Raw genomic sequence first — 26856 nt, forward strand, 5'->3', positions numbered from 1 at the left:
TGGATTCTGACATCAATCTGATTTTCAACGTTGGGTCTGGTCTTCTTAATGCAAATGTTGTCATTGTTTTGGAGCATACTAGCTTGTAACAGTAAGGCTAACATATTCATACTAAAAGCCAAAAAACTTTAAATAGGGCACTATTTGAGGGTGTCCGAAACCATTGTGGACGTTATTGAATGCACTTATTCAATCTCACATTCAATCCCACTACCCACTACTACTTAGAAATAAATGTGATATTGATATGAGGGTAGGCAGGCATAGATTCAGAGGCATAAGGTACTGTAAGTATAACATACAACAACGCAACAATAATAAAACAATGCATTGACATTTACTTTTTACTTTTGATATTTAAAGGTGCATTGCGCAAGTCTCTGAGTTTTTGCAGAACTATGCCCCCTCTGGCGGCAAGTGAAACTGCAGCCAGAAGTGTGCACGCTCACGGACAAAAGTTTTCTTTTTTTTATCTTACGTGGAGTTTGCGTTGGTGTTTGAAATGAACTACAAGCCGGTCTCTTAGAATCCCTCTTCTACGGAGAATGGCGGCGAATACACAAACCTGCCAGACAGCCAGGTGAGCGTGAACGCGCATGACGTCACGCCCAGTCTAAAATTCCGGCCCGAATCCCTCTTATTTATTTTACTTTACAGGATTATAGAGACAATCTCAGTGATCAGAGAAGGGCTCATTCAGCCCATCAGGCAATTGTTTAAGCATGTATGGGTTAGAAAACGGGTATTTTTAACATGAAAAGTTGCTTAATGCACCTTTAAGTACTTTTAAAAACAAGTACTTCTGTACTTTTACTGAAGTAAAAATCAGTCTTTACAACTTTTACTTGTAATGGAGTAATATTTGACCAGTAGTATCTGTACTTTCACTCAAGTAAGTAAGTTGTGTACTTTGTCCACCTCTGGCAGAAAGATCAGGTTTCAGATCTTTTATGTGGCAAAGTTTTGTTCTGTCATTCAGTTGTTTATACAGTTAAAATATGTTTGACAACTGCTTTATACAAGGTTATGATAATTTAGATGCATTTCTCCATCATTTATAACCCATATACTGCTTATTAATTCACATCCACTAAAGCAGTCAACAATGAAGAATCAAGAATGGACACCAACCTATTTGTTCCTCAGTATCTTCATGTTTTATTCTGGATGGTTCTGGATCACTCATGTCTTCAATCTCCTCTTTAATAAACTCCATCTTTAAAGGTGCAGTGTGTGATTTTTAGCGGCATCTAGTGGTGATATTTGCGAATTGCAACATGTCAATAGCTCGCGGCCTTTCCTTCAAATTGCAAACTCGAATGAGAAGCTACGGTGGCCGACGTAGGATCGGAATATGTCATCATCTGAGTCAGCAGAGAGTAGCAAGTCAAGCAATAAGGTTTCTCTATATTATATTTTATATTAAATTATATTTACTTAATTATTCAGTAAAACCACATGTTATTGCGATTGTTATTTTTACTTGTTTATCATTGTGTTAGTCTTTTATTCACTGACTTTACCATAGCTTGTTTCCATGCTAGTTAGTAACGTTATAAGATAAGAGCATCAAAGCAGCGAACTTAGGTAAGGGGAAATAGCTAACGTTATGATGTCCGAGGCGTCGTTCAGACAGCATGTTTTTCTCCACGTTTGCCGCGTCAGGTACAACCTGAGTATTCTGCTGCGTCTTTTTCTGCTGTTAGTGACGAAACGCGCTCTGTAGCGCTGTTTGTTCGCTGTCGGCTACGGTAGAAACATCACGTCACAGTATGTCGACCTTCATAGAAGGGGGTGGCTGCGGTTATGTAGATATAAATGACTCATTCTAAGGTAATAAAAACATAACGGTTCATTAAGTGAGGTCTTTATACACCACTGAAAACATAGTTATGGATCTTATATTGCATTTCTGTCAATAGATCCTCAGAAATATCACACATTGCACCTTTAATAGTCACACAGATTTCAGCTGCAACTCCTGGAGTTTGTCCTTCTCTTGTAGGATGATGGGAATATTCCCAGTATTTATTGGTGAATTGTTGTGGGAGGGGCTTCACTGCAGGTGTGAACTGTGATCACTGTGTTTTTATCCAATCTGCATTTAAAAAGTACAGGGTCATCATGTTAAACTGCTGCTGAAAAGCCTCTTTTTCTCCAAAAGTTCCCTGTTTTCAGCTCATTCATTATGGTGATGTCTGAGATCTTCTGTAAATTGGCACATTAAACTCATTTTATTAGTGTCAACAGGCTGAAACAAATTACAGCATCATCACCTTTGAAATTTCACTTCAGTTTTTTGTCCTTTTGCACCTTTGCTCTTTCACTTCCATCTAGTCTGAAACATATTAAAACAAGTTGTTAGATGTTTGTTGGATAAATGTGCTTTTTCAAGTGAACCCTGATTTAATAACAGAAAACAAGTGAGATATTTTTATCAAATGTTATATTTTTGATGTTAATGGTCAAAATGTGAATGACAACTGGTGTACAAGATTATGATATAAATGCATTTATATTCCTAGATTATTTGCTTATTTTTCACAGCTCTTATGACTGGCATCTAATAGTGTATAAACTAAGTAGCCTGAAAAATCCAGACCTAAATCTAAAAGATTAATGGTCTGGTGTCGGTCAATGAAAATCGGCCAGCTCGAGGGGCGGCACCAAGCATGCATTTGAAAATCTCACAGCACGCAATTGGATAACACTACGACCAATCACAACAATAAACCCCATACGCTTAGCTACCAGCGGAGCTAACTGGTAGACTAGACTCTTCCGGTCGGCAAAACAGCAAAAACACCCTTCTTGCAAAGGAACGATTCGAGCGCCGTCTTCTGTTCCTCTTTTGGGAAAAAAGCCAAGTCTAACTCGTTCATTGTAGCGGCCAAAGCCGTTTCAAACAACTGCTATTCATCCATAGGCATCTCTTTAATGTTTACTGATGACTTCGACGTCACAGCGCTGTCGTCATCTGTTTAGCTCGCCTCTGGCCCGCCTATATCAGATAACCCGATGTGATTGGTGCAGCTCAGATCGAGGGGCATATTTAATGAGCTCCATTGCTCGACCCCAGAGTAACTCGCTGAGCAAATTCAACTTGTGCTCTCGCGAGAACTCTGGTTTACCAGGGTATAAACTAAGCCAAACAGCCAATGATCATCATGCATTTGAACTAATTGAAAAATCAGCCATGATTTTTTTTTTTTTTTTAAGTTGAAAATTATGTTTTGTGTAAAAGGTAACTATGGTACGGAAGCCCTGAACCGCAACGTAAAAAAAAAAAATTATCCCAAAAAAAAAAAAAAAAAACGTAAAAAAATAATAATTATTATGTAAAAAAAGAAAAAAATGCTATCATTTCGAGATTAAAGTCGAAATGTTTCGAGATTAAAGTCGAAATGTTTCGAGATTAAAGTCGAAATGTTTCGAGATTAAAGTCGAAATGTTTCGAGAATAAAGTCTTCCGTAGAAGTTGTGTGTGTGCTTGCCGTTATTTCACATTGCCGCACAGGCATTCATGCGTGTGCGTGTGTGTGTGTGTGTGTGTGTGAACTGGATCTATACAAAATAATAGCTTTTTACTTTTATCTGGGCTTTCAACAAAGGGATATTCTACAGGTCTACCAACATGACATTAGGCTATAGGACTTTATAAAATATACTGTCAGACTGGATCAAGATATCCAGCTTTATGAATGAATGAATGAATGAATGAATGCATGAATGAGGCATTTATATAGCGCTTTCATATGTCTACTGTAGGCCTACACTTAAAAGCGCTTTACAATCATTTCAGGGAATCTTTCCTCAACCACCAGTGGTTATTATATTTGAGGAAATCACGGGATCCGGCCAAATGATTGGATACAGAATGATGCACTTAAAATGTATCCAGAACGTACGGTGTCTATTATAGACGGCAGTTCGACTTCACAAGCGCATGTATTTACACACACGCACACGCATGAATGCCTGTGCGGCAATGTGAAATAACGGCAAGCACACACACAACTTCTACGGAAGACTTTATTCTCGAAAGATTTCGACTTTAATCTCGAAACATTTCGACTTTAATCTCGAAACATTTCGACTTTAATCTCGAAACATTTCGACTTTAATCTCGAAACATTTCGACTTTAATCTCGAAACATTTCGACTTTAATCTCGAAACATTTCGACTTTAATCTCGAAACATTTCGACTTTAATCTCGAAACATTTCGACTTTAATCTCGAAACATTTCTTTATTGATTGATAAAATGTAATTAAATATCCCCAAAATATCCCCAACTGAGCAAACCAAAGGCAACAGTGGCAAGGAACCGAAAAACGTCCTAAAACTCCATCAGGTGACCTAATGGAGAAAAAAAAAAAACTTGGGAGAACCCAGGCTCAGTCGGAGGCCAGTTCTCCTCTGGCATTTATGAGCTAGAGGCCGGATTGTAGTTTGAACTGTAGGATTATATGAATGCCTGGCTGAAGAGATGCGACTTTAATCTAGTTTTAAACTGGGAGAACGAGTCTGAGCAACGAACAGTATCAGGAAGACTATTCCAGAGTTTTAGAGCCAAATGTGAAAATGCTCTCCCTCCTTTGGTGGTTCTGGATATCCTGGGTATGACCAAAAGCCTTGAATTTAGTGATCTTAAAGAGCGCGATGGATTATAGGGCGATAGAAGATCGCATTAACATCAAAATCAAAGCTAAACACATGTAAACGACATTTCCACAGACTCAATGCATCAAAATGATAGGCCTATGTGGAGAAGTTTTTTTTTTTAAACGCGTGTTAAGTCCAAAAATACATCAGACTTTTGGCAGAAAAAAGCATACATAAACTTGTTCGGGTTTTATGGCACTTCCATTATTAATATAAACTCACACCTTCACTTAATTGTAACGAGGCTTCAGCAAAGTGAGGATCCATTTGCAGCTTTATACTAATCTTGGTCGTACAATCAGGGTCAATCACCAGCAAACACAACAGTAGAGACAAAGCAGCTCGTAATCCGAAAACAGGCATAAGGTCAGGCAGCAAACTTACATAAATTAGTCCACAATAGAAAACAGTCCAGGGCAGGCAGCAAAGAATCACAAAGAGAATAAACAGCCCAAGAGTAATCCACAGGAAGACAAAAACACGGGAAGAAACAATCAGAGATGTTCACCAGGGCAAGACAAAACTTCGCAATGAGGTAGAGTCCGAGAGCAGCTTAAATAGTCCACTGATGAAAGTCAGGTGCAAGGGTAATCAGTGCCACGTACCTGAGAGGGAAATGTAGTTCAAAGAGGTTTAATCTCAGAAGTCTCGTTTGTGACATTAATACAGCATATTTTCACTCTTTATTGCAGAGACCTACCTGGGGTGCGTTTCCCCACAGCACCGTTAGCCGAACTATGATCACAAGTTCCGTCGTTATCAACATAGTTCAACGAGTTTGTGTTTCCCGAAACCATCGTTCCAACGAACATTCGCAAACAGCATTGCAAAGTTGTGTGGTTGGTTCGGCATCTCTTAACCTGTGGTTGGAAGCATAGTTTCTACTAGTTTGCATGACGTGGACTTTATCAATCTATAGAGCCAGTGAAAATTGTCTCATCCCAGACAAAAGAGCTAATGCAGAATGTGGAGAAGCTTTGGAAGATGGACATACTGCCATACCAGAGTGGTAAACTGGCAATGAGGTCAAAGCAGGATAAGGAAGCGGTGGATCTCTTAGACACCAAGACAATATATTCCAGTGTATGTTTTATGAAAAAAGGTTGAACAAATTGCAACATAACTGATTTTGTATCCTCAATAAAAAAATACCAGAAGAATCCCATATATCCCTAAAGGTTAAAATTTTTAGCCTATTCACGTGAGAAAAAGAATGAATAGGCATATGAATAGGCTATATTTGGGTCTTTTTCTAAACTTTCCCCTAATGGGATTCTTCAGGGCTTTTTTTTCCTTGCTCAGGACATATTGAGGATACAAAATCAGTTGAGTTTGCTTCTGTTGCAATTTGTTCAAGGTTGACCCCCATTTTGGCTTAAAATAACTGGACTACAAGGCGAGTACAGGTTGCAGACGTCCACAGATATGCCACGCCCCTTCTACGGATGCGAGACATTCCCCCGCTCCAAGCTCCTAAGGTAACCATCCTACCTAGCCTCAGAAGTCTGGAGAGACGCTTGGCCCGGGACCCCCTACGAGCCGACGAGTACTGTGCAGCAATTTGCAAGTTGGTGGAGACGGGAGCGGTTAAGAAGATTGACTTAAGGGAAGCCTCAACCACAGATGAGTCGTGGTATATACCCCACCACTTAGTGAGCCATAACAGAAAGAGTCGTTTGGTCTTTAACTGCTCCTTCCAATGCCGAGGTCGAAGCCTCAATGATACCCTCCTTCTTGGACCAACATTGGGAGCCTCTCTTCTGGGCGTTTTATTGCGCTTCAGGGAACATGCGGTAGCAGTCAGTGGTGACATCAGAGGCATGTTTCACTGTTGTTAACACTGCTTACATTAGATAAATGTGCTGTAAGTAAAGTAAATAAATCTATAAAGTAACTAAACATAAGGGTTACACTTTATATCGATAAAGTAACTTTTCAACTACATGTCAACTAACTCTCATTAGAGTATTAGTAGACTGTAGTAGACTGTCAGTAGAATGTTAGGTTATGGTTAGGTGTTAAGCCTGAAACGCACCAAGCCGAAAGATGGAACTCTGATTGGCTGTTCAGCTTAGTGAACGAGTCAGAGCACGAAAATAATAGCAAAACAGCAAGCAAAGAAGTCAAAACGATACAGATAGAAGGCTGTTCTAATGTTACGTCATCTTACCCGAGTGTTCCTTAGCGAATATTTCAATATTAACATGAGCGGAGTGGATTAAAAAAAGTGTTTAACAGGATTGATATTCAAAACGGTAAGCATTGCTTTGTTTACAGTTTGTGTATCTGCAGCCTGCAGCGTCGGTTTCCCTTTTTTAATGACGAATATATCTGCAGAAATAGAAAGTTGTCTCATTTACACACAGGCGCAAAATGCACATTCTAGCTAACAGTCGGCAGTAGTTCTCTCGGGGTGTGTTCAAGTGCAGCTTTTTACCCCGACGCGAGGCGACAACACATTTGGCTTTCATCAGCGCTAGTTCGCCAGCGTCGGCTTTGTGTGTTCCAGGATTTATGGTCCGGAGAACAAGTTGATTTGTAGTTGCCAAGTTATTTAGGCCTCGTTTACACTTCAGGTCTTGATGCCCAATTCTGATTTGTTACCTTCATCCAATTTTTCTGACCATCCGTTTACACATTCTTTCAACTGTGACCCATATCCGATTCATGTGTTTACGCTTTTCATACTATCTGAAACATCGCCCATGCTTAAAGTGTTAAATTCTCTTGCATTGATGGACGAACGCGAAATATGCCTGATGCTAGCTCTGCGATATAAGCGAAGTTCGCCAAAGATCACCATGATTTTGAGGTGGAGGAGAACGAAAAGTGCCATCATTGCAGCCTTCGCATATGCTTCAGTTATTGTGTGCGAGAGAATTCACAGGACTGGTGGGAGCATATTGTGTTTAAATATTGGCTTTAACGAGGAGCAGTGGGGTCAGAAATTTTATGATGAGCAAGCCAACCTTTGATATGTTGTCACTCCATCTTCCCATATGAGACCCTCCATCACTCCACCTGCCCTGATGAGACCCTCTATCACTCCACCTGCCCTTATGAGACCCTCCATCACTCCACCTGCCCTTGTGAGACCCTCCATCATTCCACCTGTCATTATGACACCCTCCATCACTCCACTGGCCGTGATGAGACCCTCCATCACTCCACCTGCCCTTGTGAGACCCTCCATCACTCCACCTGTCATTATGAGACCCTCCATCATTCCACCTGTCATTATGAGACCCTCCATCGCTCCACCGCCCTGATGAGACCCTCCATCACTCCACCTGCCCTTATGAGACCCTCCATCAATCCACCGGCCCTGATGAGACCTTCCATCACTCCACCTGCCCTGATGAGACCCTCTATCACTCCACCTGCCCTTATGAGACCCTCCATCACTCCACCGCCCTGATGATACCCTCCAACACTCCAACTTCCCCTATGATACCTTCCATCACTCCATATGCCCTGATGAGACCCTCCATCACTCCACCTGTCCTTATGAGACCCTCCATCACTCCACCTGCCCTTATGAGACCCTCCATCACTCCACCGCCCTGATGAGACCCTCCATCCCTCCACCTGTCCTTATTAGACCCTCCATCACTCCACCTGCTCTTGTGAGACCCTCCATCACGCCACCGCCCCGATGAGACCCTCAATCAATCCACCTGCTCTGATGAGACCCTCCATCAATCCACCTGATCTGATGAGACCCTCTATCACTCCACCTGTCCTTATGAAACCCTCTATAAATCTACCGGCCCTGATGAGACCCTCAATCACTCCACCGGCCTGATGAGACCCTCCAGTACTCCACCTATCCTGATGAGACCCTCCATCACTCCACCTGCCCTGATGAGACCCTCCATCACTCCACCTGCCCTTATGAGACCCTCCGTCACTCCACCTGCCCTTATGAGACCCTCCATCACTCCACCGGCCTGATGAGACCCTCCAGCACTCCACCTGCCCTTATTGCCTCAGATTGTGAAGCACAGTGCAGAACGCAACAACCTCAGGCACGAAGGAATGGCTCACCTCTGGTGATCAGCTGATTCATCAGAATAAAGCTGCAGAATGAGAACAGCTGTGTTGAGATGGCAGCAGGATGTGGGGTTCAGCGCCTGTAAACACATGATTCTTAAAACAATAAGTTTGAATAAAGCTTTGTTTCATGTGTTGTTGACCTGTATATGCATTTGTTTATTGTGATGGTTACTTTTATTCATTCTTTTACTAATGTATTAATATTTCTTATTGTCAGTAGATAAAATGTAAATATTTCATTAATTAATGCATTAATGCATTCATTCATTGCTTGACTGAAAATTGAGATATGTTCACTGCATTTATCTAGAATATATGTATTCATGCACAGCTATGTCATATGACTTTGAATGATTATATATATAATTTTCAGTAAAAAGTAATATAATTAACTACTGGTCAGCATTTATCATTATTATTGTATGTTATGGGGTGGGATAGCAATGCAATTCATTCATTCTGGGGTAATATTAATTTTAATATTAATGATACTTAAATTTTTTCAAGTAAAAATTCAGCAGTTTTCTCCAAAGGTGAGATCTTCAAGCAGCTGCCCGTCTCCTCTGTGCAGACATTACAAACGCTGAGGAAAACCGTTCTAGGTAGGGCTGTCAAATTACTGATGTTATGAGGTGTCAGTGCACCTATCGCTCATATAAATTTTAGCTCAAATCAATTTCATCAATATCAAGATATTTATAGATAGATGAATTAAATGTGTCATTCACATCTTTTAAGTTATTGCGCTTGTGGTAACCATAAAGCATTGTAGGTCACATGATAACATCAACATCGCAGATGTCCGGTTCGCATTCATACTCAATGTGATCAGGCTATATAGTACCAACTCTTTTAGCGCTCGTTGAGTAATGGCGCTTTTCCACTGCATGGTACGGCTCGGTTCGGCTCAGTACGGTTCGACTCGGCGCGGAACGGTTCGGCTCGCTTCGCTTTTCCACTGCGTGGTACGACTCGACTCGGTACGGCACGGTTCGGTTCGCTTTAGCTCGGTTGCTTTTCCACTGCAGTTAGTACCGCTTCAAAGTGGGTGGGACTGATCGTTATAGTTGCCGTCTCTACTGCCATGACATCATCATATTAATGCAAATTTTTCATTCCGTGTTTCCCCATCCACTCCTCGGCAACCAACGAGAGGAACGTCTGCACCTCGTCCACTGACCACGATTCAGCCATTTCTTTTTTTGAAGTTTATACTCTTTTTAAAACAAGTAAAACAAGTACTTTTGAAACAAGTTCTACAGCGTTGGCGGTTGTCTACTGGCTATTTAAATCTAGCGGGTTTAGTGTCTCGTGTCGTAAATACAATGACGCTGGTAGAGATGATTCTGTCTGACCAATCAGTGATCTGCAGTGTTTTCACGTCACATTTTAGTAACGGTACAGTACGCTTGGAACCTCAACAGAGGTGGTACCATTTAAAGCGAGCCGAAGCGAGCCGTACCGTACCTTGCAGTGGAAATGCGTCATAAGTGAGCCGTACTGAACCGAGCCGTACCGTACCATGCAGTGGAAAAGCGCCAAAGCGTGCCGTACCGAACCGAGCCGTACCATACCATGCAGTGGAAAAGCGCCATAAGTACTTATTGAAATTAAGTAGCTACTAATATGCGGTTTCGAACGCAGCCAGGCTTTTATTAATGGGTCATTGAATCTTCGACTCAAACCTATTTGTTCAAAACGCTGAATCATTCAGTAATGAAAACACAGTTATGTGTTCCTGTGAGAGGCTTTATGGTTCTGCTGTGATCTTTGTTGGAACTATTTTTCACTGCTGAAATATAACAAACACAGTCCAAAAAGTGTCTAAAATGTAAGTGACTTAAAGGTATAGCGGAGGATCTTTCCGAATTTTAGAAAAGTCCCGCCCTCTCCAATTTAAAAAAAAATGCACATGCGCAACACTCTATCTGCTCCAGAGAGGGAACGCCTATTAAACGTGTGCACGAGAGAGCATGCACGAGCCTAGTTGAGTTCACCTCGTGCACGTCGTTTCCACTATGTCTGACTCACCACCGGTAAGGGAAAATCTATTTACGACAAGCATCTCTATAGCTAACTTTAGCATGCTACAGGCCAATAAACAAGCTATCATCTAGCATCAATTTTATTTATTTTTTGCTGGTGCGTTTAGAGCTTTCAAGAAGAGAGTCTTGTGGGATCTGATATTGAATACGAGCCTGTGCCCTGTTCATCCCGACCAAGATCCAGGAGGGGGGGTGCGCCTAGAGGCCGAGGGAGACAAGGTCGGGGCAGGGGCTCAAGAGCCAGCACCAGCCGAGAGCGGGGAGAAGGCGGCCGTGAGAGAGGGGGAGGCAGCGGTCGGGCTAGAGGCCGTGGCAGTCTGCTCGCTCACCTGTCACGGGAGGACTTCAAAAGGGTTGAAGAGCTTCATAAACAGAGGATGGCAATTGAGCAGGTATGTGTACATACATGACAGCTAACTTGTCATTTTTGTTGCAGAATACGTCTAATGCTAACTTACAAACTCTTTTAGTACAAGCAATACTATTGTCATTGTAACAATTTTGGTCCAAGGGGTCAGACATACAGTGTGAGACGTGATATTTCCTTTTGTTATTGTAATGCTCCCTCATACATTGCGAGGCAGACAGTGTGCAACAGTGAAAACACTGATAAGTGTAATGAATGTACTGCCTTATTCCTTTTATTCGAAAAAGTGTGCACACATGAATTCACTTTGCCTGTTAGATGTTTTAGTTGAAAGTTTTATGTGTCAAAGGGCTAATAAGAACATTTTCTAAGTGTGATTTTTGTTTTAACAGGATAGGATAAAGAGACTGACAGTAGATGAGTGCCAACAACTTCTACAAAGATGCCTCACTCGTGAACCTAGTCTCATCTTTGACCTCATGAGTCTCACCCCTGATCCCCCTCAACCAGGACCTCCTCATCCACAGGCACCCAGCTGGTGTGTCTGTAGAAACTGCAGAAATATGCCAACACTGCTGGAACAGAAATGCTGTCAACAACAACCACAAAACTGCACATCACTGTTGCCACACATGGAGCTGTACATTTTGCAAGAAGGTGTACTGAGACTGGCCAGGCGAATCTGGAATGACCTTAGGGCAGAGGTGGACATCCAGGATACGGGAGAAAGTCACAGACAGTTCCGCTATGCTGCATATAGGAACTTTGTTGTATGGCAATATGGTGTTCTGGGACCAGGATATAGAATTGTTATAGCTTCATGCTGTGTGTGGAAAATTAGAGATCGTTTCCCGGATCCTCATGGGAATTACGTAGGCTTTATTCCTGCCAGAGTCTAAACCTATTGTGTACTCACAATAAATCTTCTGAATTGCACTTTATTCTAAGATACCTCAGGAGCTATACTTGCACAGTAAAATAAGATGGATCAATACATGTGTGTATTTGACACTAACATTTTGTACCACCTTTGTTGATATGTTGATAATAAAGTATCTTCAAAACATATATTGTTTTTTCATGTTCTTCATATGAGTTTTCCATAGTTCTATAAAATATTTGCTAGTGGCTTTAGAAAGTTCACAAAGGACAATAGTTTATGTAGGCTTGTATGTGATAACTGTTTATAACTTACATGTACCAATATAAATACAATTTACCCCTTAAAAAAACGTAATTACGCATAAATGCTTTGCACATTTTGAATTTTATTAGCTGTAATGTATAAATTATAAACTGTTTTTTTTTACATGCCATACATTCACCAGAAATTGTCTGATATGGCACATTGTGAACAGGGGAAATGTAAAAAGTATAGATATGGCCCCCTTTTTATGTAGCCAAACTTCCAAAGTCACATTCTCTTCAAGCACCACATCTACTAACAGGTCATGTGTGAGATGGTTGACCTGTTAAAAAAAACATATGTTTACATATCATTAGGACTTTTTATGTATAACAAGATAGACCTTTTTAAAAAAATTCTATCCTATATAACAGCAGTGTACACTGTAGAGGTTTTAATTCAACAAAATAAGGCACTTGACTTGAATACAACTCACCTAGCCCTCGGCGTTCTTTCTTTTCCTTCAATTCTTGTACTGTTGGGGCAGGCCCACCAGACAACAGCCCCAGCCTTCGTGGATCATCAAGTGCAAGAGGCTGCTTTCCTGTCATCCCCCTAGGAGCCAACAGTCTTGAATGGAGAATGGCGCTCTGTAGATCTGGGATGTACTTGTAGGTTTTTGGATTCTTGATGGTGTACAGCCGCCACATCTTAGATTTTTTGTTAAATATTTTGCCGTACCTTAGAGGAGTAAACAAAAACATGTCAATATTGCCATTGCATGCATAGAATAAATTATGGAGTGTAGGTAAACAGTTATAAGAAACTTACTGATGTGAGCCATCTGCATTTGTTCGTGCTCCTCGGTTTAGGTGGTTGTTATAATCAAGCCCTGCCAACAGGGTCCGAGCATAGTACACTGGTGGTTTGAAGCAGAAGCGCTTTGAGGCATACATAAGTATGTGGTTATGGAAGGACTCCAGGTCTGAGGTCGATCTGTAAAACAAAAATAAAGAAACAAATAAGACAATATTTGAAAACGGCATTTACCAAAATTTGATAAATCAGCATTTTTGTGGTTTGGAATATAATTGCATTCCTAAAATGTCTACCTGAAAGTGAGATACTTGGGTATGTTTTTCAACCAGCGTGCGTCATAAACGATCTTTTGGAGTCTTTTGTGTGCTTCAGAGTCCTTTGGAATCCATTCTTTATTCCTGTCTTCCTCCAAAGGCCTATGTTGACAGGCCCCAAAGTACCACTCATGTACGCCAGTCACATGATGGAGAACTCCTGTCCACAGATCCTGTAATAAAAATGTTATGCATAGTAAATCATGTGTACTTCAAAAAACATTTGACAAACATCCTTTATACATTAATTTACTGTAATTGCTGTGTAATATATACAGTATATAAAAACTTACATTGAAAGCTTCAATCGTTTCTGCTTCTTTACAGCTGTACCAAAAGTGGTTGCAAATGTCTCTGTTCCAACTCAGAAGCAGGGAACAGTCCTTCTCATGTCCGGCCTAAAAAGATTGTATAGGTCTAAAACAAATGTTTTCTTACCAGAGGACAAACACATATCAATAACTGTATACATACAGCCATAATCTTTTTACTAAGGTTCTTTGCACCATGCCAGATATCCAGGCTGTGTTTCACACCGCAGTCTTTGTATTGGCCACTGTCTGTAAAACATCAAAGTAGCATTATTATTCATTGTATAGCAAACTTGTTTTTTTTTAAGTAATATTGCAAAAAGTCACTTACTAAAAAGTGCTGATATTTGTATATTGGCATCAGTGCAAAATTCCGTCACATTCCCCAACTTTGGACGCAGTGTGTCCAAGGTCTCCATGAATGTCGCCTTCTCCATAGCCACAGAGTTCCCTCCGACCTGTCGTTCTTTTTCTTTTTTTCTTTTTTTAATTCTTTTTGTGTCATTCTCCATTGTAGTGTATGTGCAGAATTCAGCACAGAACCCAGGACTGTCCATCCTAGCATCACCTTATAAAGACAATATAAATGGATTAAATGTTTTGATAACAAAAGGATAACAGAAGGACCACAGATAATTATAATAATATTGTAAGTGGCAGTCATGTAATATACTAACCAAGGAGCACAACAGAGTCCTTTGAACTCAACTGGCTGATGACTTTGCTACTCTCCCTCTTCCACAAATCTTCAATATGCGGCAGACAAAATTTGGTTTGAATTTTGTAGAATGTATTTCGGTGCATCATCCCCAAGTTCATAAACTTGAAGAGCAGAGCTATTTTACGGAAGTTGTTTCCAGACAGGAGGATGTTTACACCCAACATAAAATCCCCAGCTAGCATTCCATACTTGAAATATCGCTGTGAACTCCACTTCCAAACTGTGTGACCATTCGGACATATCTGTACGAGTGCAAGTGTTGAGAAACATTTTAAAAAATGCCACTATATAACTGACTGTTTGTGAGCTGCAAATTTATTGTTCTACTCACCCATTCCGCAATGACAGCAGAGCACCTTGATTTTACAGAAACCTCAAATGGCTTAGCTGCATTACAGGGTGCCTTTGTGATGGAATCCTTTACTGTGCATTTTTCAATTGGAAGAATAAGGAAGTCCAGCAGCATCTTTATAATGTCATGATAGACTATGGATGCGGGCCGACCGATGACGTCTTCCTCTGTGAGGACCATAGGTGCGTCAGCTGGAGTAGCAAATTCCTGGCTTTCATCTTCCTTATCATCGTGCACAGTCTCATCAAGGCCAATCACAGGACAATCCTCTAAAGACATTCCGTTTGGGAGAGCAACACCAGACCTGCAAATGAAAAGAAAAAGATATTTCACACATCACCCGTTAATCAAAAGCTTCTGCCAGCCACTCAGGTCCGAATTAACATTAGTCTGGCAGCTTTCCACACATTCCAATGGCTCAGCATGGGATGACCAAGAACAATACAGAGCTATTACAATTCAATAGGATGTTGGAGGCAGAAACATTACATTTCCATGTGTTGGAGACACCGTCCGGAATGTAAGAAAGATCCTTTCTAACACCAACACCTACAATGGGTTTTTACATATAGGTGATAACCCTAGCAGTTCCGTGGTTTTTGCATCTGTATTGCTTTCGGACACTGATTGCAGGAAGAAGGTCTTTTGGAAATGCAACAGTAAGGTGTACCCTCAATGAAAATCATACACCATATTACACAAAATGTACAAGCATCACAATACTTTCCATTTACAAAATTATAAAATAATAATAATAATAATAATAATAATAATAATACACATACCTAATGCAAATTTGAGGATCAGGATTTTCTGCTTCATCCACGTCAGCGGAGGTTTCCCAGGTCTCGTAATCTTCTGAGACTTCAACCTCCTCGGTCTCATCTTCATCTGTGGATGACTTTGATTGTGTCTCTAAATCCGGAGTCCAAGTTTCATCCAATGTGTCTTCATCCCAGTCAATCCTTTTGAATGAAGTAAATTTAGTGCCCCTTTCAGTACCATCCCAAATAAAGACCCTAAAACAGTAATACTTACATTGAATTTTGTAGATTGTTGAAGGCATCTTCATCAATCTCAACTGTATGTACAGTAGTTGAGGCCCTAGAAATAATATTCAGTAAATTACCAAATATAAATCAAAAACAACTAAAGTAAAAAAAAAACAAAAAAAAAGTATCTTCACAGAAATCTACTATTGCATTTACCTTGGTTTCTCTTGTGAAATAGTTCTTCTGTCTTCCTCACTGCTACTACTGCTGGCCATTTTCTCAACTCCCTTCACAGAGAAATCTGCTTCTCTATAAATTACACGCATATAGAAGATAGAATATGTTGCTAATCCTTGTTGGTATAGTCACAAATACAAGACATAGTTTCTACTGTGAAGCATTTAGCTTGATGATAAATATGACAGTAACTTACTGATCAGACAGTGACTCCACAATTGTGGACACAGCTGGTGGCTGGGGTCTGGCCCATTGAGTGTGTGTCAGCGGAGTGGATGTAATTTTATCATAACTTTAACAAATATTGAATTATAGACATGTTAGTTGTTTGTTCTAACAAAGTATAAGCATAAAACATATTTTATATTTTCATGCACCGATATGCATCAAAGTAGATTGTTTTAGAAGGGCATCCAAATTTGCCTAGTCACATTTGATGGCACAATTATGTTGTAAATTATAAAATAACTCAAAAACATTCATGCAAGACAAAATGTCAAATGCCCTTCCGTGTTTTATTTACTTATTATACTGATCGATTGAGTGAGGACTCAAGACATGATATGCAATGGAGAAGTAGCTTGTTGCATTTGTGTAATAAATACTATAGTGAACACATTGTAATTAGCAAAAATGAACACACAAGGATTTAGAACATTTCAGCGTGATACCATTTTCCATTTGGTCATAAGGCTACTTTAGACAAATAGAGATGTTTACCGTGTCTACGCGGTGCATGACTTTTGCCAGGGCTAGCATCGCTAATCATAGCTTACATTAACTTTTACTAGCAGTGATTTTAAATGGATTTCTCCAAATAGCATGCCAAACTTTACCTGTCTAGTAGAATCTTCGCGACTGCGGCATCAGTGGGAAGCCCAATCTGTGCTTTTAGCGCACGCCAGCGTGTAAAATATTCACCCAAAATCACTCTGGTCTTGTTTCTATGTTCTGCGGCCTTTTTCATCTTATCATACACTTCGTATACACTTTTTCTCTTTCGACCCTCAGCCATTTTCAAAGGAATGGCTGAAAACGTAACTCATCACACATATACACCTGAAAGTGCGCATGCGCAGAAAGCGAAAACTACCTAGGGACGAGCACGTACGACGGCCTTACGTAAACATCACCAGAATGATTGACAGTTAGGTGGACCAATAGTTTACACTACCCACCCGGAAAAAGAAAATCCTCCGCTATACCTTTAATATGAATTTCTTGTTTATTGAACCGTCATTAAATCGGTGTCACATTTTCAATCGTGATGGTATTCAGCACTCTTGGTCGTGTGATGTTGCTTAACTGCATCATATGTTATAAATATAAAAACTCCATGTGAATTTTTTCTGCTGTAAGTTCACAGAGTTTCTTTGTGTGAGATGCCCTCATTTGTCTTCATTTCTCCTCATGACGCGCAAGCCTCAAAAGCACAACCTTGTTACCGCCAGACAGTACAGCGGCTGTTTGCGGATTGGTTGGCAGTCCGAATGTTGGCAATTATTTTCTTTAACGATAATCATTTAAACATTGAATTACATTTTAAATGAACAAATATTGTAAGTAAACAACAATAGCCCAAGTTTAGAATAAACATTTATTATTAAGACTTTAAAACATATTTCTGCGTCAATTTTTAGGCTATGCCTGTGTCTCACACTATTTACTTGAATGTATTTGAAAATGAAATGTTGCTCATTGTGACGACTTCTTACGACATATTTTCATGTGACTCAGAAGGCTTTTTTTATGTTTGAAGCTCTTTTCACACTGAGTACAGTAATACAGCTTCTCTCTAGTATGAACTCGCTCATGTTCTTTCAGGTTTCCAGACTGAGTGAAACTCTTGTCACAATATGAGCACTTGAAAGGTCTTTCTCCAGTATGAATTCTTTGGTGCTGTTTCAGATTGTCAACTTTAGTAAAGCTCTTCCCACAGTCCAAACACACATGATCTCTCACTTCATTGTGTGTTTTCTGGTGCAGTTTAAAACTGTCCAGCCTTGAAAAACTCTTTGCACAGAGTGAACACACATAAGGCTTCTCTTCTGAATGAACTTTCAGGTGTGTTTTTAGATGTGCTGATGAAAAAAAATCTTTACCACACTGATCACAGTTAAATGTTTTTTCTCCAGAGTGAACATGCAGATGATGACTGAGAGTTGATGCATGAGAAAAACTCTTTCCACACTGAGTGCATGTATACGGTTTCTCTCCAGTGTGAATTCTTAAGTGTGTGTTAAGGTTTCCTTTTTGACTGAAACTCTTTCCACACTGAGTGCAGGTGTGCGTCTTTTTGGCTTTTGTTCTCTGAATTTTAGAGTTACGATGTTCCTCCTCCACTTCATTCAGTTCTTGTCTTTGCTGTTTCACTCTCACCTGGTCTAAAATACACAGAAATACAGTTAGAATTAGTACAAGTGAACCCTGATTTAATAGCAGAAAGCAACAGAGATCAGGTATAGGATCTTTTATGTGGCAAAGTTTAGTTCTGTCATTCACTTGTTAATATTGTTAAAATATGTTTGACAACTGCTATATACAAGGTTATGATTTAGATGCATTTCATCATTTATCATCCATATACTAATTATTAATTCACATCTACCAAAGCAGTCAACAATGAAGAATCAAGAATGGACACCAACCAATTTGTTCCTCAGTATCTTCACGTTCTATTCTGGATGGTTCTGGATCACTCATGTCTTCAATCTCCTCTTTAATAAACTCCAACTTTAACAGATTTCAGCTGCTACTCCTAGAGTTTGAAACTGAAATTTCACTTCAGTTCTTGTCTTTGCTCTTTCACTTCCACTGGGTCTGAAATATATTAAAACATTAAGTTGTTAGAATAAGTTCTGGAGGACAAATGTATATTTTCAAGTGAACCCTGATTTAATAACAGCAAATAAGTGAGATCTGCTTATCAAATATCATATTTTTGACGTACCAAAGGTTAGATTTGCCATCCTCTTGTTAAAGGGATAGTTCACCAAAAACTGAAAATTACCTCATGATTTACTCACCCTCAAGTCATCCTAGGTGTATATGACTTTCTTCTTTCAGACGAATACAATCTGAGTCTATATACAGTCTTATAATAAAAAGTGAATGGCCATTTCTGTTGTGAAGTCCATAAAAGTGCATCTATCCATGATAAAAGTGCTCCACACGGCCCTGGGGAGTGAATAAAGGCCTTCTGAAGCGAAGCGATGCGTTCGTCAACTATCAGCTAAAACAACTAGCTTGCAGCAGACAGCCGTACGCATCGATTTACGGCAAAAGAGTAACACTTGACCTGACGTACAACGTAATAACGACCGTGGAAGCGCAGAGGATAGAGCAAAACAAAACACCAGTCACGAATCAAAGTCTAAAACGACAATTTCTGAAGAGAACTGTTGGAGGAGCTTGAGTTTGTTGTCCAGCCCTGTTTGTTTGTAACCGCGCAGCGTCACTCATCGTCTAGTGTTACTCTTTTGGCCTAAGTCGACTTGCGTATGCCGTCTGCCGGATACTTTTCTTACACGAACACATCGCTTCACTTCAGAAGGCCTTTATTCACTCCCCAGGGCCGTGTGGAGCACTTTTATCATGGATAGATACACTTTTATGGACTTCACAACAGAATTGGCCATTCACTTCCATTATAAAGCTTGGAAGAGCCAGGACATTTTTTATTATAACTCAGATTGTATTTGTCTGAGAGAAGAAAGTCATATACACCTAGGATGGCTTGAGGGTGAGTAAATGGGGTAATTTTAATTACTAATAAATTACTAATACTAATAATTAATTTTTAATTATAGGGAACTAGTTAAATAGTTAAAATGTGAATGACAATTGCTGTAGAAGATTATGATACAAGTTAATTTATGCCATATACAGTGGGAGAACAAGTATTTGATACACTGCCGATTTTGCAGGTTTTCCCACTTACAATGCATGTAGAAGTCTGTAATTTTTATCATAGGTACTCTTCAACTGTGAGTGACGGAATCTAAAACAAAAATCCAGAGAATCACATTGTAAGGATTTTTAAGTAATTAATTTGCATTTTATTGCATGACATAAGTATTTGATACATCAGAAAAGCAGAACTTAATATTTGGTACAGAAACCTTTGTTTGCAATTACAGAGATCATACTTTTCCTGTAGTTCTAGACCAGTAGGGTTGGGTATTGGTTGGGTTTTATCCGATACCAGTACCTACTCGGTATTTTTCAAACGGTTCCGGTGCTTAAACGGTTCTTAAACCGGTACTTAAGAAAACGAAACTGCACACACTTTATCAAAAAAATTATATCTGTGTGTGTTTTCTGAAAAAGATTTTCTGATTTCTGATTAAATTAAAAATTGTGCTGATGTAGCCGAAAACACTTAAGTTAAGATAAAAAAATTGTCTTTTAATATTATTTATATATATTATATATCAATTATATTACATATTATATATTATAGACTTTTACAAAACAGAGAAATATCTGACACTGAGCAGAAATATTTAACACACAAAGTATAGCCTCATATAAATATACTTGATATACTTCATACTTGATATGCAAGATTTGCAGTTGGCATTAAAATACTAGACTTACCCGAAGAGGAACACTGCAGCTGAACTTGAACTTTAGTCAAGAATGTCAGAGGTTTGGGGTTCTAATCCGCATGCGTAGTTTTTTTAAACCGATAATGCTCATCAGTGGTTGTATATCAAGCAGGGACACTTTGTGTGCATTATATGTTGTGATTTCACCAGAACGAATAGATATGAGGCGCCGTCTAGGGCTTAAATCGAACTTCATTCACGCACACATAAAACGCTTGCATACACGTATATATAGTAGTCACACATACGTATACTGCTGAATGCTCCAACTATATGAAATGTACAACGTCACATCTAAAGTCGCTCACGCACACACACACACAAACCGCGCACATACTCATCTGAGACGCGAGCACATGATCACACACACACATACACACACAAACTCGCGCACATACTCATCTGAGACGCGAGCACACACACACACACACACACAAACTCGCGCACATGCTCATCTGAGACGCGAGCACACACACACACACACACACACACACACACACACACACACACACACACACAAACTCGCGCACATACTCATCTGAGACGTGAGCACGCACACACAAACTCTCCAAGCACATACTCTTATATAGACGGCGCCTCATAAATAGATCGATCTCTGCAACGTGTTGAAGCGCGCGTCCGAGTGCGGTGTGCGCGAGCCACAAGAGAAAAGAATTTTCAGCGCTAGATCGTCTCTTATTTAACAAACGAACTAAATGAATGCTCTGCTGGTTAACTGGAGATGTTTTGTTATTGGATCATTCGTGCCGCGAGATGTTTTATAGGGGGCGGTGAAAAAAGTCAGGCACCGAAATCAGGCACCGAAAGTTTCGTTCTTATTCGGTCTGGTTACTACCGTTTACGTCGGAACCGGTTCCCTATTGGAACCGGGTTTCGGTACCCAACCCTATAGACCAGGTTTGCACACACTGCAGCAGGGATTTTGGCCCACTCCTCCATACAGACCTTCTCCAGATCCTTCAGGTTTCGGGGCTGTCGCTGGGCAATACGGACTTTCAGCTCCCTCCAAAGATTTTCTATTGGGTTCAGGTCCTGAGACTGGCTTGGCCACTCCAGGACCTTGAGATGCTTCTTACGGAGCCACTCCTTAGTTGCTCTGGCTGTGTGTTTCGGATCGTTGTCACGACCCATCTTAAATGCTCTTACTGAGGGAAGGAGGTTGTTGGCCAAGATCTCGCGATACATGGCCCCATCCATCCTCCCCTCAATACGGTGCAGTCATCCTGTCCCCTTTGCAGAAAAGCATCCCCAAAGAATGATGTTTCCACCTCCATGCTTCATGGTTGGGATGGTGTTCTTGGGGTTGTACTCATCCTTCTTCTTCCTCCAAACACGGCGAGTGGAGTTTAGACCAAAAAGCTCTATTTTTGTCTCATCAGACCACATGACCTTCTCCCATTCCTCCTCTGGATCATCCAGATCAGGGGTTTTCAACTGGTTCTGTGCCAGGGACCACCATTCTGACTAACAAGTAATTGGCGGCCCACTATTGTGTGTGGATTCCTTTGTCAGATAGCACAGTCGGACGTCGAATTGAGGAAATGGCATACATTTTTTAAAAAAAAGAGTTTGTCATGTCATTTTGCTGTGTACTGAACCTATTCACGGCTCCATCAACATTTCATGCCAAATCGCTATATTTCCTTGTTTAAAATGTATTGCAAGATGCAGTTTCTTTCCAAATCGCGATAAGCGCCAAACCTATTTTTAGCCTAAACGCGATACATCCTCTCGACTAATCAGAATTCTCTTTCTCTCTCTCGCTCTCTCACCCATCACTCGCGCGTATCGCACCAGACGCTCAATTTTCCTCATTCGCGTGACTGACGCGCTAAACGCCTCATTCGAGCTGCAGGACCTCCAGATGCGCATAAACGCGTCTTTACATTGACTTGACATGAAAATCACTTGCGCCAGACGCTCTATTCGCGTTTGGTGTGAACGCTACTCACTCACTCACACAAGGTCATGTTGTGATTTGTTTTATGTAAAGCGGACAATGGTTCTACTTTTTATGGGTTCGACACTTTACTGAATGCCAATGTATTTATTACTGACTTGCCTTTTTTTTAAGACAAACTTTTTTTTTATGGAAAAAAGTTATTTTAATAGTGAAATTACGTAGGCTGGAATGCATGTCACGGACCACATGCAATGCCGCCGCGGACCACCAGGGGGCCGCGGACCACCGGTTGAAAACCCCTGATCCAGATGGTCATTGGCAAACTTCAGACGGGCCGCTGGCTTGAGCAGGGGGACCTTGCGTGCGCTGCAGGATTTTAATCCATGACGGCGTAGTGTGTTACTAATGGTTTTCTTTGAGACTGTGGTCCCAGCTCTCTTCAGGTCATTGACCAGGTCCTGCCGTGTAGTTCTGGGCTTATCCCTCACCTTCCTCATGATCATTGATGCCCCACGAGGTGAAATCTTGCATGGTGCCCGAGACCGAGGGAGATTGACCGTCATCTTGAACTTCTTCCATTTTCTAATAATTGCGCCAACAGTTGTTGCCTTCTCACCAATCTGCTTGCCTATTGTCCTGTAGCCCATCCCAGCCTTGTGCAGGTCTACAATTTTATCCCTGATATCCTTACACAGCTCTCTGGTCTTGGCATTGTGGAGAGGTTGGAGTCTGTTTGATTGAGTGTGTGGACAGGTCTTGTGGACAGGTCTTTTATACAGGTAACGAGTTCAAACAGGTGCAGTTAATACAGGTAATGAGTGGAGAACAGGAGGGCCTCTTAAAGAAAAACTAACAGGTCTGTGAGAGCCAGAATTCTCACTGGTTGGTAGGTAATCAAATACTTATGTCATGCATTAAAATGCAAATTAATTATTTAAAAATCATACAATGTGATTCTCTGGATTTTTGTTTTAGATTCCGTCTCTCACAGTTGAAGAGTACCTATGATAAAAATTACAGACTTCTACATGCTTTGTAAGTAGGAAAACCTGCAAAATCGGCAGTGTATCAAATACTTGTTCTCCCCATTGTATATACCTAGATTATGTGCTTATTTTTCACAGCTCTTATTGTATCTAACAATATATGAAGAGTTCAGATGCAGTAATTTAAATATACAAGCTTGATAAAAATTACCACTGTGGTGGTAAAAACTGTGACTGTCACAGACCTAATATAAACTAGGCCAAACAGCCAGTGATCATCATGCATTTTAACTAATTGAAACAATTCATAAAATCAGCCATGAAATTTTTTTTTTTTTTTACATTTAAAAGGATGTTTTGTGTATTAAGTAACCATATAATTAAACAAGAGAATCTGGTGATTCACATAATAGGCTAAATGTTTTGTCTTTGTTTGAACTTTCATTATACAAATCAAATTGCACACCAGTGAATGTTTAGGCCGGGAGCCAGGTCCACTCCTCAGGATGTTTTTTGCTACCTTTTTTTCACTATTATTTTCTATTATCTTATACCTTGGTCCATCATAAGTTGTTAACGACCACCCCCAACTCAGCCCCGTTTGGTCTCAGGGGCCAAAAAACACCTTTTTGGGAAAAGCTTTTGGCAGAATGATGTAATTGTGGATATTAAGGTACTGCAGCTACATAAATGGTCATATAACCCTAACATTTTGCATGGTGTATCCTGACACATAGGGGAAATTAGCAGAAAAAGATTCTGGGGATTGCTGCCTTTTTCCTGTCAAATATCACCCTCAACATACCCCAAAAGACAAAAAAATGTCTGTCCGCCTGACAAATTGTCATCAAAAGTGATCATTTTCAAGCATTTTATTATATACCGTATTTTCCGGACTATAAGTCGCTCCGGAGTATAAGTCGCATCAGTCAAAAAATGCGTCATGAAGAGGAAAAAAACATATATAAGTCGCACTGGACTATAAGTCGCATTTATTTAGAAATTTATTTTCACAAAATCCAAGACCAAGAACAGACATTTAATCTGGAAAGGCAAGTTATTCAACTACACAGTAGTACACAGAACAACAGGCTGAGTAGGTGTCCGGTGTGTTAACGCAACACATTAACAGTTATTCAGCTACACAATAGCATAAAGAACATATACCTGGGAGGCTGAATAGGCTAAATTAACATAAGCCAGCGAGTCCAACAAGCAAGTTACCAGTAAACAAGTTCACCAAGCTCCCGCGATCTCATTCCACATCATTTTCTTCATCCTTGGTGTCGCTTCTGAACAACTCCGCCAACTAGAGCGCCCTCTTGCGGCTGTAGACGGTAATGTTTTCTTATGGTTCATCTCAGTCTGAATTAATTTTGATATATAAGTCGCACCTGAATATAAGTCGCAGGACCAGCCAAACTATGAAAAAAAGTGCGACTTATAGTCCGGAAAATACGGTATATCACTGCCTAAAATGTACATGAAAAACTTCCCAAGTTTATAAGCTTCAATTTAAGTCCAAGATGACCTTTCTATCTAGAGGATTACAGCTGGTACAACCAAGGTTCTCCACTGTACCTCAAATCGTAGAAAACAGAAATTTCAAGCATTACCATTCCATATGGGTTCCATAAGTCCACAAAGTCCTCGCAACACAAGGAATAAAGATGAGTATAGTGTGCAGTCTGTTATCAAAAAGCCAACCTTCAATAGAGCAAACGTTAGTAACTTTCTGTACAGGTAAACATTCTTTACAGCCAAATGGCAAAACTAAAATACAGCTCAAACATAAAATAGAAAATTTGGTTCTTAGATCTTTTTGCTGCTTATCCTTTGATGACTGGTCATGTTAGTGTATTGTATTAGTGTAGAATATAAACTCTCAATCATAATTTTCCTCCTCTTCCTCATCTTCATCTATAGTCGTATGGATTTCATCAGTCAAATCATCTTCATCTGTTTCATTCTCTGCCATCAACAAGGGCTTTGGGGATGCCTCAAACCATAGTGGTTCTACACTGTAAAAAATTTCAAACTTAATCAATGTCAAAAGTCAAGAGCCCAACTAAAGCAAACACTGATCTCCATGATGGTGACCTCAAACTAAAACATTTTCAGTAAGACATCAACATCTAAACCTCTGTTAATTCTCAATAAAAACTTCTGTAGACATGTGACAGAAAATAAAGTCAGTTTGGTTAATAATATAGTAATATTTATATTCTACACTAATACAATACACTAACATGACCAGTCGTCGAAGTACAGCATGGATAAGCAGCAAAAAGATCTAAGAACCAAATAAATGTTTTCTATTTTACGTTTGAGCTGTATTTTAGTTCCATTATTGGTCGGTAACTCTCTACGTACGTCGTGACCGACAGATAGGAATATCGCTAGAGAGGCCAATCTACTTCAAGTGAAACTAAAACGAGCCAATACACATTGGCATGCAAATGCAGTTATATAATAAGCAGAAGGTGCGATTGCATTTCAGTTTTTTGCTTCAGAGCCAAGAACTTCGATGTGTTCTACATATCTTCAAGGAGATTATGAAACTGAGCGAGCTTCTTCTTCTTCGGACCTCTCCACACTGGTGCGGGTGACACAGCACAGCAGCGCGAGCGGTCTTTTTTCTCTCTCTCTTTCTTTTCTTTTTGTTTTGACTTGAGCAAACAAAAGCTGTTCTCACAGCTGGTAAGGTGCATTTGAGAGCGCTCAAAGGCCGTTTTCACGGCTGGTAAGACCAGCGAGGAGAGAGAGCGCACAGACAGGTGCACATTCCTGTTTGTGTTCGCAGTGACTGCTCCCCTGCGTGCTTCAGCGCGAGCGGTCTTTTTTCTCTCTCTCTCTTTCTTTTCTTTTTGTTTTTGTTTTGACTTGAGCAAACAAAAGCTGTTCTCACAGCTGGTAAGGTGCACTTGAGAGCGCTCAAAGGCCGTGTTCACGGCTGGTAAGACCAGCGAGGAGAGAGAGCGCACAGACAGGTGCACATTCCTGTTTGTGTTCGCAGTGACTGCTCCCCTGCGTGCTTCAGCACTAACGAGAGCAGTCCCTAAAAGAGCTTACACAGATAGAACGCGTCTTTATAAAGATGAGATTCTATCTGTCAAGTCAAGTCATCTTCACTTATATAGCGCTTTTAACAATGTACATTGTTTCAAAGCAGCTTTACAGAGATAAACGTATAATTTAAGGTAACAGAGATTGTTTTGGCTTTATAGCGGTTCTTTAATAAAGTTATTTTCCAGCTAAAGTTAGTTTTGATTGATTCGCTTCCGTCGCAACGATCATTTGTTATTAAATTAGGGGGCGCTAAGACGACACT

General features: G+C 40.2%; 1 protein-coding gene and 1 long non-coding RNA gene across 7 annotated transcripts; one reads left to right on the plus strand and one right to left on the minus strand.

The window, feature by feature from the left end:
- The first annotated feature begins 10735 nt into the window (after positions 1 to 10735).
- LOC309505600 lies at positions 10736 to 12199 on the plus strand. The gene is made up of 2 exons (XR_014208512.1): positions 10736 to 11158; positions 11526 to 12199. It is a non-coding gene; the product is annotated as an uncharacterized lncRNA (long non-coding RNA).
- Positions 11340 to 16330, minus strand: LOC309505598 (uncharacterized protein). Of its 6 annotated transcripts, none has more exons than XM_082179008.1 (12): positions 15985 to 16284; positions 15815 to 15880; positions 15562 to 15741; positions 14756 to 15080; positions 14381 to 14666; positions 14035 to 14271; positions 13867 to 13952; positions 13686 to 13790; positions 13372 to 13565; positions 13091 to 13255; positions 12756 to 13000; positions 11340 to 12602 (listed from the first exon to the last, which is right to left on the minus strand). In XM_082179008.1, exons 1-12 carry the CDS (start codon positions 16092 to 16094, stop codon positions 12583 to 12585), a joined length of 2019 nt encoding a protein of 672 aa, XP_082035134.1. In that variant the 5' UTR covers positions 16095 to 16284; the 3' UTR covers positions 11340 to 12582. The 6 variants fall into 6 exon arrangements, with proteins under 6 accessions (XP_082035134.1, XP_082035132.1, XP_082035133.1 ...); XM_082179006.1 differs by lacking the exon at positions 11340 to 12602 and having other exon boundaries at positions 12652 to 13000; positions 15985 to 16077; positions 16202 to 16328; XM_082179007.1 differs by lacking the exons at positions 11340 to 12602; positions 15815 to 15880 and having other exon boundaries at positions 12652 to 13000; positions 15562 to 15795; positions 15985 to 16077; positions 16202 to 16330.
- Positions 16331 to 26856: the final 10526 nt, after the last annotated feature.

Source organism: Leuciscus leuciscus (assembly GCF_965113295.1).
Source record: "Leuciscus leuciscus genome assembly, chromosome: 9".
Taxonomy (NCBI): domain Eukaryota; kingdom Metazoa; phylum Chordata; class Actinopteri; order Cypriniformes; family Leuciscidae; genus Leuciscus; species Leuciscus leuciscus.